The sequence below is a fragment of the Enhydra lutris genome, unplaced genomic scaffold (genome assembly GCF_002288905.1).
Source record: "Enhydra lutris kenyoni isolate GAN:26980312 unplaced genomic scaffold, ASM228890v2 scaffoldscaffold46, whole genome shotgun sequence".
Taxonomy (NCBI): Eukaryota; Metazoa; Chordata; class Mammalia; order Carnivora; family Mustelidae; genus Enhydra; species Enhydra lutris.
In genome coordinates, this window is record NW_019154130.1 from 7,877,503 (window position 1) to 7,894,692 (window position 17,190).

Here is a 17,190-nt window from a genome sequence, read left to right on the forward strand (position 1 = left end):
CCCGTGCCCCAGCTTTACTGAGATATAACTAACGTATAACAAAGGTTTCTTTTCAGAAGCCAAACAATTCTCTATCTCTGTATCAGAGTAAGGAAGATTCCAGCATTCCTCTTTTCTTGTACCCTGCCTTCTCCCACCCCAACATTAGATAGCCCTGCCATGTGGCACGTCAGCAGCACCAAAGCAGAAACTTACTTCCTCTGCTGTGTCCTTCTCTATCCGAACTATCTTGTTTTCCCAGTAGATTCGCTGAGATTCCAGCTGGCTTGTTAGTAAATACGAATACTAGAAACATAGAGAATAGACACCAAAACATAAATCACTAAGTTTCTTCAATTCAGTTAAAGCTCAACATTTAATCACCTAAGGAAGAATAGGTGTAACCATCAGAATGTGTATTACATCTTGGTTACACTCTACTTAACAAACCAGGGAATATAGAGATGTCAATTACACTCCTGTCCTGGGGCTTACCATCTAGTCTGGACAAGTAAGCAGAGAAATGCATGTTAACAAATACGTTTCTATTCAGGCTAACTTAAAGAACCACAGGTTTTTAAATCAAAGTATAAGTGAAATCTGCTCACCCCCCTCTAGGAAGCTGTCCCTGTCCCACCCAGCCTTGGGTTAAGCAGTCCTCTCAGTTCCCTTAGTATGGTGCCTATCATCAACAGCACTTAACCACCAGGTCTCCCTGACAAGACTATCACTTGTTCAAAGTGAGGGTTCTACCCTTATTTCTGTAGTCCCAGTGCCTGGCACATGCTGGACGTCAAGAAACGTTTGCTATCTGACTGCATGAATGGATGAACAGTGCAGTGTAATAGCAGAGAAAGGATAGATGGCTTGACAGTAGGCTCTGGCAGGGCTTCAGAGAAAAGGGGAGATTTGGGAGGGCTTTCGACAGACAGGACGAGGTAAAGACAGAGATCTGATTCCAGAGAACTACTGGCCCCATGTGTGAGCTGTAGACATTTAGGAACTCTTCAAGATGAAGCAGTCACATCAATGAGGCAAGGGTGCAAGGTATGGACAGATGGAGCAGATGGAGCCTTATGGAAGGCTCTGGGGTATTATACGGAGAAATGAGGGCCAGGGAGTGGCAACATCACATCTGCATTTCAGAAAGACCACTCTAAAAGACTAAAAGAGATCTGAATGTGTTTGTGAGCTAGAGAAGGGAATGAAGATGTAAGAGAAAGGCCAGATGGGGCAACGTGTGTGTCCCTGGAGTGGGCAGTGGGGGCTGATCAATGCTGCACTCCCAGCACCAGGAAGAGCGGCTGACAGAGAGCAGCCCTTGATAAACATTTGCTGAATGATTATACTTAAGTGTTAATGTGGAAGGGTTGCTATTCTAAAAACTTAATGTAAAAGGTTTAAATTTTTTTCTTATCAGTACAATTAAAAGTAAAACATCATTTAGGTCATTCTACTGAATCTATTAGACCACAGAAATCTGGAAATGAGCAAGTTTTCAAAAATCCATTTCCTCCCAAAGTTGTTTGTTTTTAAGATTTTATTTATTTATTTGAGAGCGAGCGAGTGCGGGAAAGCGTGTGCGTGCACACACGCATAAACAGGGGGAGGAGTGAAGAGGAAGAGGGCAAGCAGACTCCATGCTGAGCGCAGAGCCTGACCTGGGGTTCAATCTCACTCAACCAGACTGCCTTCGGCTCAGGTCATGAACCTGGGGTCCTGAGCTGGAGCCCTGCATTGGGCTCCCTGCTCAGTGGGGCACCCGCTTCTCCCTCTCCGCCACTCCCCCTGCTTATGCTCGCATGCTCTCTCTGTCAAATAAGTTTTTAAAAATCTTAAAACAAAAACAAAAACAAGACTCCTGTTAAACCTCTCTTTCATTAATGTAAACTTTACAGTACAATTTTACAGTAGATGGGATTTATTGCTTCAGTGAAAACTAAGACTGTGCTACTTTTGTTGTTTGACTAGATGCATACCCCCAAATGGCTTTATGTAAGCATCAAATCCATAAAATACATACTTTGAGTTTATATGTGTCTAATCCATACAATGTCTAAGATATACACAAAAGCTTCCTGGGTATGGAAGGATGCTACTGGGGTTTCCTCATTCTGAACTGCTCAGTTTCCAACTGCTACTGGGATGCCCTTGGGCAGATTCTCAACTTCCAGTTTACTGCAGGTAGAGGACTACCTTAATATTGAGCTGGAGACACTGAGGAAAATCACATTCAAAATAATAAGGCGTGGTGAGACTTAGACTTTCAAAGAAGAAAATCAGACAGAATAAAAATATTTTAATAATCCTTCTGAGCAATGATGTGACTTTTTTTTTTTTTTTTTAAAGATTTTATTTATTCCTTCGACAGAGACAGATCAGAAGTAGGCAGAGAGGAAGGCAGAGAGAGGAGGAAGCAGGCTCCCTGCCGAGCAGACAGCCCGATGCGGGACTCGATCCCAGGACCCCGAGATCATGACCTGAGCTGAAGGCAGAGGCTTTAACCCACTGAGCCACCCACGCGCCCCATGATGTGACTTTTAAAAAAGTTGACATACAGAGGAAATGCCAAAATTGAAAGCCCAAGTCACTTTTTAAGTTAGGACAGTAAAAAGAAGTAAAAAAAGGTACTTAGTAATTACTAATAAAGTTATCTTACCTCTAACTGTAAGGCATCTATTTTCTCTTCCTGGCAAGTATCACCCTCACATTCATACTGTACGATTTTTCCATCTGTTTTACTTGCAACCAGTCTATGGACATAGTTATCTAAAGAAAAGAATGAACGCATCAATCAAGGCTGGTATGGCTTCTTTCTTCACAATGAAAAGAGTCTGCATACACCCTGAACTTTGACAAATTTTTGTTTTTAATGTGTTCTAAATTAAATGCCTTGCGATACTTCTGTACAAGTGGGCTAAATCATTTGAATTTAAGCAGGAGTGAGAAAGCAAGTATGGCAGCGTTAGTTAACTCCCTTTATAATGTGCAATTCAGGCCATTCGCAGGAAATAGTGCCCTATGGGGCACCATGAGAACTTGAGTTTGCCACAGCTGTCAGGAAGATTTCAAGCTGGAAGAGAAAGCGGAGAGGTTCTGAGGGAGAGATGTTCATGCAGAACGATTATGAATTAGGAAATGAGACAGTGTTCACCTCCGGCATAGTCCCAGACTCGATGGTTGGTGAGCTGCATGGCATATGTGTGCTGCGTTTCCTCAAAGTGCTTATAAGCATGTCGACTCACATACCGTCCACATCCTATGTGGCCACATATTAAACAAATCCACAGGTTCTGTCAGAGAAGGTAAGACCTTCATTAGTTATAAAAAAAACACATGACTTGGCTCACTCAGAGTGGGAAGGGGCCTGACAGAGAATGAAGCTGAGTTGTTTCTACAGGAGTTTTGAATAAACATTTTTATTTGTTTATTTTAAAGATTTTTATTTACTTGACACAGAGAGAGACAACGAGAGAGGCAACACAAGCAGGGGGAGTGGGAAAGAGAGAAGCAGGCCTCTCGCAGAGTGGGCAGCCTGATGTGGGGCTCGATACTGGACCCATGGGATCATGGGATCATGACCTGAGCGGAAGCCAGACACCTAACGACTGAACCTCCCAGGCGCCCCTAAATCTATGTTTAAAACCCAAAAAGCAAGGATGCTTTTACAGGCCAATCATTTTCTCCTTCTGGGTTTTAAGGAACTCTAAGTAAACAGCAAGACAAATATTCACAGTTTATAGCAAAAGTCTAGTCCTCTTCAAAAAACAAAGAATAAAAAGCAGAGAGTATTTTGCTTAGGAATATAAAATAATTTATTTATACATCTTGCCTGACCCTGGACAAAAAGAAAAAAAGAAAAAAAAAAAAAAAGACTCAGCCTGAAAAAGAATTGAAAAGAATTGAAGCAAACCCCAGACCATGAAAGCCGTGCTCACTGTTCTTTCCCAGCAGTTGGCCAGTACTTACTTCCTGCACACCACACTCGAAACACTTATTCTCTTCCACTGGCTCTGGTGTTTGGCAGTACCGGCACACAGGACACCTAGCCAGGACACCAAACGAGAATGGTACAGACGGAATACAAGAGATGGCTGTTACAGAATCAAAAGTCAAAAACTGCATTTTAAATCTTCGGTCTCTTACATACTACATGTTTATCATAACTAATGGTATCACTCGAAGAACGCTTGCAAGTTACTCTCCAAAGAAATGAAAAAAATACAAAATCTTGAGAAAGGAAGAATGAAAGGAAGGAGTCTTGATCTGCTTCGTGCCTTCTTCCATTTTTCTGTCTAAAGCTTAATCAAAGAACTAAATGTGTACAGGTTAGAATTAGGGACTTTAGATAAATTAATTTTATGTCTGGGTATCTGTAAGGTATTTTTATTTCAAATGATCTACCTTATTTCCCAAAGATCTAAATCACTCAAAAGGTACTCGGTCTTCTCTAGGTTGCTCCCAAGAGTTAAAACTAAAATCTGTAATAAATTTCACCGAAAAAGTAAGTGAATACTGGAACACACATGGCATGTTAGCATACAATAAATATGTGGAAGAGGATAGCAGTGCCAAGTGCTCAAGTTTCAATTTACAAGAAGTCAATTAAAATAGCACTGAAGGCAAACTCACAGAAACAGAGAGCAGAAAGGTAGACGGATACCAGGGTCTGGAGGGAGGCGGCAACTGGGAGATGTTGGTCAAAGGTTACAAGGTTTCAATTATGCAAGACTGAATCAATTCTGGAGAACTACTGTTCCTCAGTGTGACTACAGCTGACAATATTATATTGTTTTTGAAATTTGCTAAGAAGATAGACTTTGGGTATTCTTACCACACACACACATACACACGAAAAATAGGAAAATGGTAAAGGTGTGAGGTAAGATGTTTATTAGCTTGGTTATGAACACTTCATAAAGTATATGTATACTGAGTCATCAGGTTGTACATTTTATTTATTTTTAAAGATTTTATTTATTTATTTGAAAGAATAAGCAAGGGGAGCAGCAGGCAGAGGGAGAAACAGACTTCCCGCTGAGCAGGAAGCCCAACGCAGGGCTTGATTCCAGGACCCCAGGATCATGACCTGAACCGAAGGCAGATGCCTAACTGAGTGAGCCACCCAGGTGCTCCAGGTTGTACATTTTAAATATACAGTTTTTTTAAGATTTTATTTTTAAGTAATCTCTAACCTCAACGTGGGGCTCAAACTCATGACCCCAAGATCAAGAGTCACACACTCTATACAGAATGAACCAGCCAGGCACCCCTAAATACATATAATTTTTTGGTGATCAATTATAATTCAGTAAAGCTGGGGGGAAAAAAATCCATTAATAGGGTGCCTGGGTGGCTCAGTGGTTAAGCCACTGCCTTTGGCTCAGGTAATGATCCCGGAGTCCCTGGATCAAGTCCCACATCAGGCTCCCAGCTCCGTGGGGAGTTTGCTTCTCCCTCTGACCTTCTTCCCTCTCATGCTCTCTCTCTCTCTCTCGAATAAAATAAATAACATCTTAAAAAAAATTCCATTAATGCCTTTCTATTATACTCAAGACAAGTAACACTAAGTACCAGTCATGAATATTTCTGTCAGATGGGCAAAAATGATAGAAAGCAGGTTATAATTGAAGCTAATTATGAACTAGCGCTAAGAAGAAAGAATACTTAAGATATAACTAGTATTCATTTGTTACCCAACTGAGTAAACAAAACCAAGTAAAGACAATTAGCAGGAAGAACATGAGGTTCTTATCACGTATAACAAGGCTTGATCTATATTTTCTAAGAGAAAGCTAAATGCTAAATGATCTAGTCTCTACGTTTAGTATCAAAAGAGAAGCCTGATATGCACCCAGACGTGATGTTAGCAGCAGCATTATCAACAATAGCCAAATTATGGAAGCAGTGTCCATTAACAGATAAACGGATAAAAAAAGATGGGACATATACATGCCATGGAATATTACTCAGTCATCAAAAAGAATGAACTCTTGCCATCTGCAACAATGTGGATGGAGCCAGTGGGTACAATGCTAAGCAAAATCGGTCAGTCAGAAAGACAAATACCGTAAGATTTCACTCATATGTGAAAGTTAAGAAAACAACAAGCAAAGGGAAGAGAGAGGGAGAGACAAACAAGAGACAGACTCCTAACCACAGAGAACAACACACTGATGGTAACAGAGGGGAAGGGGGGAGGGGAGACGGGTGGACTAGGTGACAGGATGAAGGAGGGCGCTTGTGATGAGCACAGGGTGATGTATGGAAGCGTTGAATCACTATACTGCACACCTGAAACTAAGGTAACATAGTATGTTAACTGGAATTTAAATAAAAACTTCAAAAAGAGAGAAGCTGGAAGACAAATGTGAAGAAACAATGAAATGGCAGCTGTAATGAGCAGCGAGCTGTCTTGTCAAAGGTCCAGACTAGCTCTGTGTCATTCCTTTGGTCTGTGTGGCAGCTGCGGTAGTGGTTGGATAAAAAACAAAACACAAATTCTGAAATCTTATTTCCTATATTATGTCAGAATGATCTTTCTAAAATATAAGTATGATCCTGAGGGGAAAAAAGGGAAAAAAACTACAAAAATCACCTTCTCTGTACTATACATGTAGTATTCTGTAACATACCATCTCATTGATTAAAAGGTCATTAACAGTTTACTAAATGCTTCCTTCTCCTTAAAAATAACTTTTGAGTTGTCATCTTATTTTCCTGAGGAGATATTTGGGGAAAACTTCCCAGAATGTCCTTCTCTGACATCGCCATGTGTTCAAAAACTACTCTTCAAGACTGCATACCAATGCTGCGTCCTCCATGTAGCCCTTCTTGAATACCCCCAGTGGGAAAGCCATCTCTATTTTCCTCTGATTTCTACCTTGAATTGTATGCACTTATGTCAGCTCCCTTAGCTGACTGAACTTCCCCGAGGAGGATCTATGTTTGTTCTCTCCCGTCAGCGGCCAGCAGTATACAATGCATGTACTGAGGCTCAAAACATATTTGCTGAAGGAACTGTGTATTTTTGAGGCTAGCTGCCAGGTCTGTCTATCCAGAGGGTTGAAGTCTAGTCCCGGTCTGGTCTTCTCTGCAAAACGCTTTCAACATGCTGCTTTTTCATTTCTGGATCTGTTACCTCCTCTCTAAAACGAGGAGGCTGGACAATATGGTTCCTGAGCAAACTTCTAAGCTTTAAACTTTAAAATGCTATGCTTCTGGGGCAGTTAACGTGCACTGAGAGTAAAACTGGAGTGGCAGGGGACAAAGAAGTGTCCAAAACTTAAATGGTGTTGCAGACGGACACAAAATACAGATGAACACTTTGTGGAATGCACACATCTTAGTGTGGCGTTATTCAAGGCGAATTTAAACCTGGACAATTCTTTGAAGAGGCCCCACAAGAAACCCCAGAGGGAGCTTTAGAATTAGGGTAAGATTCATGTCAAGCTTAACAGGCTAGAGAAAACCCTGGGTTTGTTTATCTGCTCAAGAGTGTTTTCTGAGCTCCTACTATGTGCCAGGTTTTCTGCCAAGGGTGAGGGCACAGCAGTGAGCAAGCCAGACAAGGTCCCTGCTCTGTGAAAGCTGACATTCTTTTTTTTTTTTTTTAAGATTTTATTTATTTACTTGACAGACAGAGATCACAAGCAGGCAGAGAGGCAAGCAGAGAGGAAGGGAAGCAGGCCCCCTGCTGAGCAGAGAGCCCGATGCGGGGCTCGATCCCAGGACCCTGAGACCATGACCCGAGCCAAAGGCAGAGGCTTAACCCACTGAGCCACCCAGGCGCCCCAAAAGCTGCCATTCTTTTGGTCACGTCAGGGTAGAAAAGAGATTCCTGTGGATGTTCGCCTTTCTCATTTCTGGGCCTTGACATGTGATCTTCCCCTTCCCTTGCACACCGCGCCCTCACACTGCCTTCTCTCAGGTGCCCCCCTTTCCCTGGCTAACGCCTCTTCAGCCTCCTGGAGACTACACGTCTCAGGCGGCCCTGGCTATCTCAGGGCCCTAGTTCTCTAGTCATAATGCTGCACGCTGTTCCTTTGTAAAAGTTACGGCCACGACTGCGTGTTTACTTGATTCTGTGTCTTCCTCTCCGTAGTGGGAGACCTAGGCCAGCAGCTGATTTACTTTTCTAGCTAAGCCCTACAGCACCATTTATAAAAGGAACAACTCTTGATTTAAAAGAACAAAAACCAAGGTATAGCTTACACCTCAGTTCTTTGCGTGAGCCATGCCACCCTACAAAGAAGGCCTCTCCTACAGAGGGAAACAGGGCGTATGGGTGGCGTATGGGTGCTTCAGACTCAGTGACTGCTATTACTGGCCACTGTGCCACCACCAACATACAAATCTGAAATGCTAGACTACCACAGCCCTAACGGTAAGAAAACCAAAGTAAACAGTCAACATCAGGTGATAAAGGAGATTTTAGACCTAGACTTCATTGAGGTAGAAGAGCCTCAAAGGTTCTTGGAAGCAAACAATTCATGCTGCTTTTGGAAATCCCACACAGATTCTGAATCAACATACTAAGGAGGAGGTGTTGTAAGAATGCTGACTGCTTACCACATGAACTGAGGCAAGTGAAGAAAAATGGAAGGCCCTTCCAGGTGACCTCTTCACTGCTGTGGTACTCACACGTATAAAGTCAAGCACTTGGAATGGTTCACTTTTGGTGGTGACTATTTTTAATTCTGGGAAAGGGGAATAATGGGCTTTGAGAGGGTGGGGGACTAGCTCCTACACTCACGTGGTGTCGTCCCAGCGCTGCAGGCACTGGCTGTGGAAGCTGTGGTTACATAACGTGGTGAGGATGCCGTTCACGGACTCGTCCATGCGCTCCAGACATACCGTGCACTTGGGGAGCTCGGTCAGGTCCATCACGGGGAGGCTGGCACCCTACAGGGAAACACCTCACATAAGCCTCACTCTTCATCCGTGGTTCTAATATATATGTTTTTAACACTAGTTTTCCTGCTGCTTTTTGACTCCTGGCAGGATGTTGCTAACACTTTTGCTCTGTGCAAATAACTTACATTGGTAAGATTTTCATCACAACAAATACTGCTTGAGCACCTATCTTCCCGGCGCCGTGCAAGGCACTGGGGACAGGGTGGCCAATAAGCCAACAAAGATCCCTGCCCTCACGGAGCTGATACTCTGGAGGGGAGACCACCACCAAAAACTTAAAAGAGAATCTAAAGTGTTACCAGACTCCTGGCCCTACTTCTAAGGCTCTGTAACTAGAACAGAACGCACATGAATAAAAGCAATGATTTTTCCACAGAGTAAGTTAAAACTTAACACTTTCTACAAAGTGATAATAGTATCAACAACACTAATTTATTCATTTATTTAATACATACTTATTGAGTCCTTACTATGTGTGCCAAACACTGTTCTAGATGTAGCACAATGGTGAGCAAAACAGACACGCTCAGTCCCAACCAACCAAGTCAGGCCTTGTCCTCAAAGAGCTTAAAATCTGCTACAGAGAGACAAAAGTCAAATTTTTTAAATTACCAGTGGTCATAATCATAATGCTATAATTACAAGTACCAGTGGTCATAAGTGCTATGAAAGAAGTTTAGGAAGCTATAGCAGGGTGTGAAATAGGGGACATAATGGTCTATAGGCAACCCCTGCTCCCCCCCAAGACAGTGACTGACGTGAGCCTGCCACCTGAAAATGAGCAGGAATCACTGAACCAAAGATGGGGAGGTATGCACAGAAGGACATGCTGAAAAAAATCACATTTCTCTATGGTCCCTGAAGAGTAGCTTTTCACAGGAACTCTCTCAAGAAGCCACGTTCATTTAGAGGGAAAAATATCTCTAAAACTGGCACAAAGGAAGCCTGATTATATCATCTGTCAATTTTTATTTTACCTAATCTAATGACAGAACAATCAAACCAAAACTTATTTCCAACAAGCCAATTTCAAAGTAAAAACACTTTCAGGTCTACCTTAAAAGAAAGAAAATCTTAAAAATATAACAGAGCGGAACCTACTACTTACTTTATAAAATGATTTAAGTGAACACATTTTGTAGGAAAAGGTTCCACAGAGGGTGGCCAACCAGAACAATTATAGATTGTTATCCAAACAGAATTAAAAATTAGCACAGGGACTAAGGGTTGATAGTTAAAGTAAAAATGCTTCTTTTAGGATCCAGACCATCTGAATAGATGAACACTCAATTTTGATAACACAGATAATTTTTTTTTAACATTTTGGGATACTTTTAAAAAACTGAGATAAAATTCATTTAATATAAAATCTGCCATGTTTAAGTGTTCGATTCAGCAGGTTTTAGTATAGTCACAAGGTTGTGCAACCCTCACCACTAATCCCAGAATATCCTTCTCATCCCCAAAAGATATCGTACTCAGTGCAGTCACTCCTCATCTCTCTTCCCCTGGCCCTGGCAACCACTCACCTGCCTTCTGTCTCTATGGACTGGCATACTCTGGACACTTCCACAGGTACCCTAACATTCAACCTATGACATTCACATATGTGTGTGTGCTACATACACACACAAAAACACAAGAAAGATGTACACTTACATCTTCAGATTTCAGTACTTCAGCCCTTTCCACATACACCAGCTGGCAAACATCATCTTCTATTGAGTTGAACTGGCGGCCATTGCACGCCATATAAAAACTATCTGCATCAGCCTAGGTATACCAATGGAGAAAAGGAAAAAGTTAAAAGAAACATCCTGCAAATGTGCTTTTTATTCAAGATGCGTAGCTTCAATTATTCTCTTCAACAGCGTTTAAAATGTATACTTAGTGGAGAGAAGGCAACCACCAAAAGCACCGTCTAAGGAAGCAGGTTCATTAGGTGAGTCAAACTCTGCGAGTCAATATCCTGCGTTTCTACAATGTTTCCCGATCCACCGCAGTCTCGCTTAAACCAGCAAAAGCTGCTGAAGTACAATAAGCTGACAGCCAATTCGACTTTAATACTCAACCAGCAATGGCCATCATTTCCCTTGATATCAGTATTTTTTTTCCTCGAATCAGCACTTTCTCAGCAGCTGAAAACAAACACTTGTTTTTGCAAAGCTTAGAACTCAATCATAATGGACGACTATTAGGAAAGATTTCTTTTTAAAAAACATCAGGATCTATGTTAGAGAGAATAAAGGACCAGAGGGACTGGTATGGAGTGAAAAGCCAACTCCTTTTCTTCAATAAACCAAATAATAATAATAATACATCACAGATAAGGAGGTTTTAAACAACCTAGTGCGTAATATCAAAAGCAAAACGCTTGGCCAAGAGCAAGAGGTCCAAGATGAACCAGCCTTTAAAATACTTGGAGTGGAAAATAGGGGAAACAGGCCCCCGTAGATAAAGCTCTAAAGGCATCTGTGCATCTGCAAATACAAGCACAAGTAAACCCAACCTTCTAGAATAGCCTTAGTAGAAAGGAACAAAGACATGATTCCAGTTTTTAAACTCAGCAATTTCTGCGAGGCAGCTGGGAGGCCAAGGTTTGTCTAGATTTCAATCCCACATGGACATTAACCCAAACATAAGAAGTCGTGTGCTTTGGCCCTACCAACGCAGACGAGCTGCCTGCGGGGAAGAAGGGTGTTCAGCCAAAGGAAATGCCACACTGTCAACCTTTAGGAAGAGTTTCACCTCTGCACCATGCAAAAATAGTCTTGCCTGTCTACCCTCAGGGGATTCTGAACCTTACAGCAAAAGCTTGTGAGCTTTTCTGTAGCTTTTAATTTTACTTCAATGATGTAATTCAAGTGTGGATTCTTGATTTATTTATATTTTCTTAATATGACCAGATGGGCTAAGCAGCTGAGGAAAGATAATCAATTCTGGACACAGTTTTGTTTTGTTTTGGAGGGTGGGGGCGGGGAGCCTCCCTTTCAGGAAACAACCGGTCTTGGCTACAGTGCATTTTAGCTTCAAAATGTGAGGAGTGCAGTTAATAAATCTCTTTGATATTAAGATGAGGCAACCTAAATCGGCTTCCCCCATTCTCCAAGAGCAACGTCTTTTTCTTGAAATGCTTTGGAGGAGTAAGCAGCATGGTGAGCAAGTGGGTTTGCGTACCGAGGGAAGTGACTACCCAGAAATAAGGCCACCAGGAGCTGGCTACCCCTGTGCCAGTGAGGACAGGCAGACCCCTCCCCAGACCTCCAGCTCTGTAAATGCTTGCTAAGCAAGCACACTTCCTTGGAGGAAGGGACAAAGTCTGTGATACTGAGCAGATGTCAAAATCTACTCACTACCAGATAAATGGTTCTTTTCTTGGGGGAGGTGTTTATCTATGACAAAGAAATGTATTTTTTGAACACATGGATCTCTTTGTTTAAAATCTCAGTATTGGAAATGTAGCTTGTCTGAATATTTACTGGGCACCCAGCATCTGCCAGTCACTGTGCTACGTGCTGGGACCAGAGGAGAGAACAAAATACGCACGGTTCCTACTTCAACCCACCAATGAAATGCACAAAACAAAAGCCTGAAGCTAACTGCAAAAAACACAGAAGAAACAGCTCTTTTATTTAAAATGCTTGCATTGTACAGAGCCCAACATTTTAAGAAACCCTGCTTTTGGTTTTGTTTTTGGTTGTGGTTTTTTTTTCCCCCGAGTCTTTTGTTCTAATTGTCCTCTTCACAGGATAAACTCAGAAAAAGAAAAATCCATTATGATCCGTGTTCCTTTACTGTCACAGTGATCGACTACAGTGTTAAGACCATGTTTTTACTTCTCAAAAGAGAGGTCTGCTGGGCTGTCTTAAGCACGTGAGTGAAAGTGAGTGTGCACACTCTACTGAGAGGTTCTCTTTTTTTGTCCCCAAGAACTACAAAACTGAACCCCCTCCTGCCTTCCTGTGTCCTGATGAATTATAAATTCCTTACCCAAAGACTAAGTTTCCTAAGCATCACAGTACAACTGTGTAAGCGTATCACATTAGAACACTACAGCATCAAGCTCAGGCCAACAGAAATTCCAGAGTTTTTAAGAGATACAGAGAAGGATTACTTTCAATAAAAATTCTCTGGTGAAAAAAAGAAAGGAAAAAGAATATAGTCAACTGCCTAGGCTATGGAGTCAGGCTGCGTGGGTCTGAAATTTAACTCAGACGCTTATTAGCTATGTGGCTTTGGTCAAGTGACTTATCCATGCTTGTTTCCTCAACTATAAAAATCAAAGTAACAACACCTACCTCATGGCATTGCTGAGAGGACTCAAGGAGCCAATGCATGAAAAGCACTTAATAGGCCTAGCATCTAATAAGTGCTCAACAGCTGGTCCCTATTTGAGCCCATTTTTTTCATTAGGGCCCAGTATTAATTTAACAACTTAAAGTCTTATACTAGGAGGGTATTTTTAGACCTTAGAAAATAGCTGATAGGATAAGCTCAGACCCTGAGATGCAGCATTAGCAATAAATAAGACAACTCACGTAGGTCAAGGGTTCTATCCCCATGGGGAAGAGCTAGTACAATGTTTCATAGTCTCTAACATCCGTAAGCTTGTACAACATGCACTTGGTCAAAAGACAGAGGTGAAGAGACTGCAGAAATATCCATTAACAGTAACAGAAAATTTCCACAGCATTACCTGCACACTACAAAGGGTGGTCCTTGCTACAGTTTGTGGGTTTAGCAGACTTTAGACTATTTAAAAAGTCTAATATGCTTTTAAACATTTTTCCCCACTTTTTTTTTTTTTTAAGATTTTATTTATTTGTCATAGAGAGAGCACAAGCAGGCAGAGTGGCAGGCAGAGGCAGAGAGAGAAGCAGGCTCCCTGCTGGACAAGGAGCCCAACGCGGAACTTGATCCCAGGACCCTGGGATCATGACCTGAGCCGAAGGCAGCGGTTTAACTGACTGAGCCACCCAGGCATCCCCTCAATCTTTTTTTTTAAATTAAAGTTCAATTAGCGAACTTATAATACATCATTAGTTTTTGATGTAACATTCAATGATTCATTATCCCCGATCTGTTTCAATGACTTTTCCTATGTCATTTGCTGACTGTCCTTACCTGTCAAGTAGAAGCTATAACTAAAATATTGGCATCACACAATCTCTTGCCAAGTGATTATCTCCCCCTCCCCACACTTTTATCCACTCCTAGTGGAAGAAGAGTATGCTCTAGGATTAAAAGTGAGGGTTCAAATCCCAGCTCAGTCACTGAGGGCAAATCACTAACCTCTCCGCAGTCAGTTTCCTCATTTGTAAAACAAGGATAATAACAGTACTTATTTACTTCAAAGGGGTGTAGTGAGGACTACATGAGATAATGCACATTAAGCACTTAGCAGAGAGTGGTATAGCACAAGCAGTAAGACTGCAAATTATCATCATTATCCTTGTTATTACATGTGCTACCAGATTTAAAAGGCACCACTTGCCCACTGTTTGCAAAGCTCCTCAATGACCTTGGAAGGTCTCTTGACAGTCAGTGAACATAGCTGTTGAAGTGCTTTTCCATTCTCACTGTCAACTTGTGAAGTCTAAGTCTGTGTGCAGGAAAGTTCAAACCTATTTTAAACGTCTCACCTCAATAGGGGGGTATTTCGTAAAGGTTAAAGATACCAATTGTGTACCCTCTCATACATAGAGCGCTACACGAAGGTTCTCTTTCTGGGGCCTGTGGAATAGGCATAAACGTAATCCAGTTCTCGCTTCTCTTAATTTCCTCCCCATGGCCAATGAATGACTACTATTGCGGTCAACTCTGGAATTCTGCAAGGAGGAAGAAGATGACAAATGGACCTCGTGTCACGGACTCCCTTTCACCCACAAATCTTGGTAACCGGTCAGAGGCAGTGGCAAACGATCTAAAGGCAGACCAACTCTTCGCCAATCTGCAAACAAGAACTGTTTATCTGGGCCAAATTCAGGAAGGCTGTTACCAAGGAGGTAAGAAAGAAGTAACTTTTGACAAAGGTGCATTTCAAAACCTAATGAATGAACAAACAAAACAGGTCATTAAAACAACAACAACAACGACAACAAACCAAAACCTACAGATAGGATGGCTCTTTAACAACCGGAGTAACAGCTAAAGCTTACCTCACTCTTATATTCATACAGAAATACATGTACTACTAAGAATGAATACGTAAAACCAAGAGACTGTCTTCCTAACATCTTTAGAACTGAGGCACACGGAAAATGTTGCTTAATGTGAAGAGTGAAATGAAGCGAATGTCAAAATCTTCTTACATCAAAAATATCTATAATAACGTGCAAGTACTTTTCAAAACTGAAAATATTACCATCCTTTCATTGTGTCTGCGTCTCTGTTGCAGTGATTTCCAATCAGAACTCTTAAAGCATCTTTAATACTTCAAGGAATGTCCCCAAATCCCTCATCACCAAAATTAAAAGTATAAAACAGATTTTATTTTCTAAAATGTGCCAGAGAATATCTTTTTAAAAAGAGAATGAAAGGGGCGCCTGGGTGGCTCAGTGGGTTAAAGCCTCTGCCTTCAGCTCAGGTCATGGTTCCAGGGTCCTGGGATCGAGCCCCACATCGGGCTCTTTGCTCAGCAGGGAGCCTGCTTCCTCCTCTCTCTCTGCCTGCCTCTCTGCCTACTTATAATCTCTGTCTGTCAAATAAATAAATAAAATCTTAAAAAAAAAAAAAAAGAATGAAAGAAGCAGGGGCGGGGCACCTGGGTGGCTCAGTGGGTTAAGCCTCTGCCTTCGGCTCGGGTCATGGTCTCAGGGTCCTGGGATTGAGCCCTGCATCGGGCTCTCTGCTCAGCCTGCTTCCCTTCCTCTCTGCCTGCCTCTCTGCCTACCTGAGATCTCTGTCAAATAAATAAATAAAATCTTAAAAAAAAAAAAAAAAAAGCAGGGGCACAGTGTTATAAGGGCAGATAATAATATAGCGTCAATCTCAAAAAGTTGGGGACTACTACTCTACTGGAATATTTACTGCTGGATAACCAAACACATACAACCCCAGATTTCATACCCAATCTGCTTTATAAAAACATTATGGGTACAAATTAGCATTGAGTGTCTGCTACCGAATTTAGAAAGGTTTCTAGAATAACAATACCCTAGAAGATAGGTATATCAAGAATCTTAAAAGCAAAATGTAAATCACACACAGCTAGCATCACACAGTTTCAAAAACACAGTTTCTGTGGCAAAGAGATTTTTAGTATCCAACTTTTACCTGTGTACTAAACTTTATCAGCACCATATACTGATTTGGAGTAGAGTCTCTGATGATTTTCATTTGTTCAATGACTTCATTAAATGGGGCGACAAACTTCATAAGGTCATGACTGGTCATTGTAGCAGGGACTGTGAGAATACACAGCATGGCACTGCGCCTCACATCTTCTTTTAAGGAGGTCATCTTACTAATAAGACAACAATTAGACTGTCTTGAATGGATGAGGTATGGTTAGTTCAGACAACACTAATCAGACAACTTTTATGCCCAAGAAAAGAGAAAAAAAATAAACCTTATACTTCACAGATTGATTTAAACAGAGTGCTACAATACCTGAAAACACACACGACCTGGGTAAATGCAGAATACCTTCCACATGTCCGCAACAGAGCTTAACATAAGCTGTGCAGTGGTCTGGATTACACCCACCACTGAAACTTTACTAAATTTTTAACCTTCAGTTAAAGGCTCATTACGAATATAAATCTGCAGTTTGTGTTTTATTCTCATTAGCTTTTCAATAATAATCTCTCATTAGGTAACTCAGAAGAACAACTCTACGTTTTTTCCTTAAGTTTTAAGATCACTATTCTGGAAGTTAAAGAAAACTCCCACAAAGGCAGAGAGACACCCAGAGTATCGATCAATCTACAAGTTCATGGGCACCTCTAACTATGTACTTCTCTCAAGCGGTCTAGAACAGGAGTGTTCGAAATATAAGAGCATCCAGAACCATGAAGATGTGACTCTGAAGATTACAGAAAGTGTAGCTGGGTTGGAATAGCTGGAACAGGAAAAAGAAAAAACCTCCCACAATGCAATTTGCTTTTGAAATGCTGCGAACTTACTTCAACAGGTGTGATCCCATAAGGTGACCTGAGTATTCACTGTTTCCCAGTGGGGACCTAGCAAATATGTTAGGAGGACAGGCTTTAAAGAGATCAGCTATTAATTATCAAAGGGGCTGATGACCCAGCTTATAGATTATCCAGCCAAACGCTTCTTTTCCTTTGGCTT

The 17,190-nt window shown here is 41.5% G+C and overlaps 1 protein-coding gene across 2 annotated transcripts in view; it reads right to left on the reverse strand.

The window, feature by feature from the left end:
* LOC111156325 (BRCA1 associated protein) overlaps nt 1-17,190 on the reverse strand; it is a 110,863-nt gene that overhangs the window by 9,419 nt on the left and 84,254 nt on the right. For both annotated transcript variants that reach the window (XM_022517093.1, XM_022517092.1), the window contains exons 4-10: nt 16,171-16,360; nt 10,555-10,668; nt 8,735-8,883; nt 3,949-4,024; nt 3,134-3,272; nt 2,639-2,748; nt 196-285 (exon numbers count right to left, since the gene is read on the reverse strand). In XM_022517093.1, the coding sequence (XP_022372801.1) occupies nt 196-285; nt 2,639-2,748; nt 3,134-3,272; nt 3,949-4,024; nt 8,735-8,883; nt 10,555-10,668; nt 16,171-16,360 (868 nt within the window). The remainder of the gene's footprint in view (nt 1-195; nt 286-2,638; nt 2,749-3,133; nt 3,273-3,948; nt 4,025-8,734; nt 8,884-10,554; nt 10,669-16,170; nt 16,361-17,190) is intronic.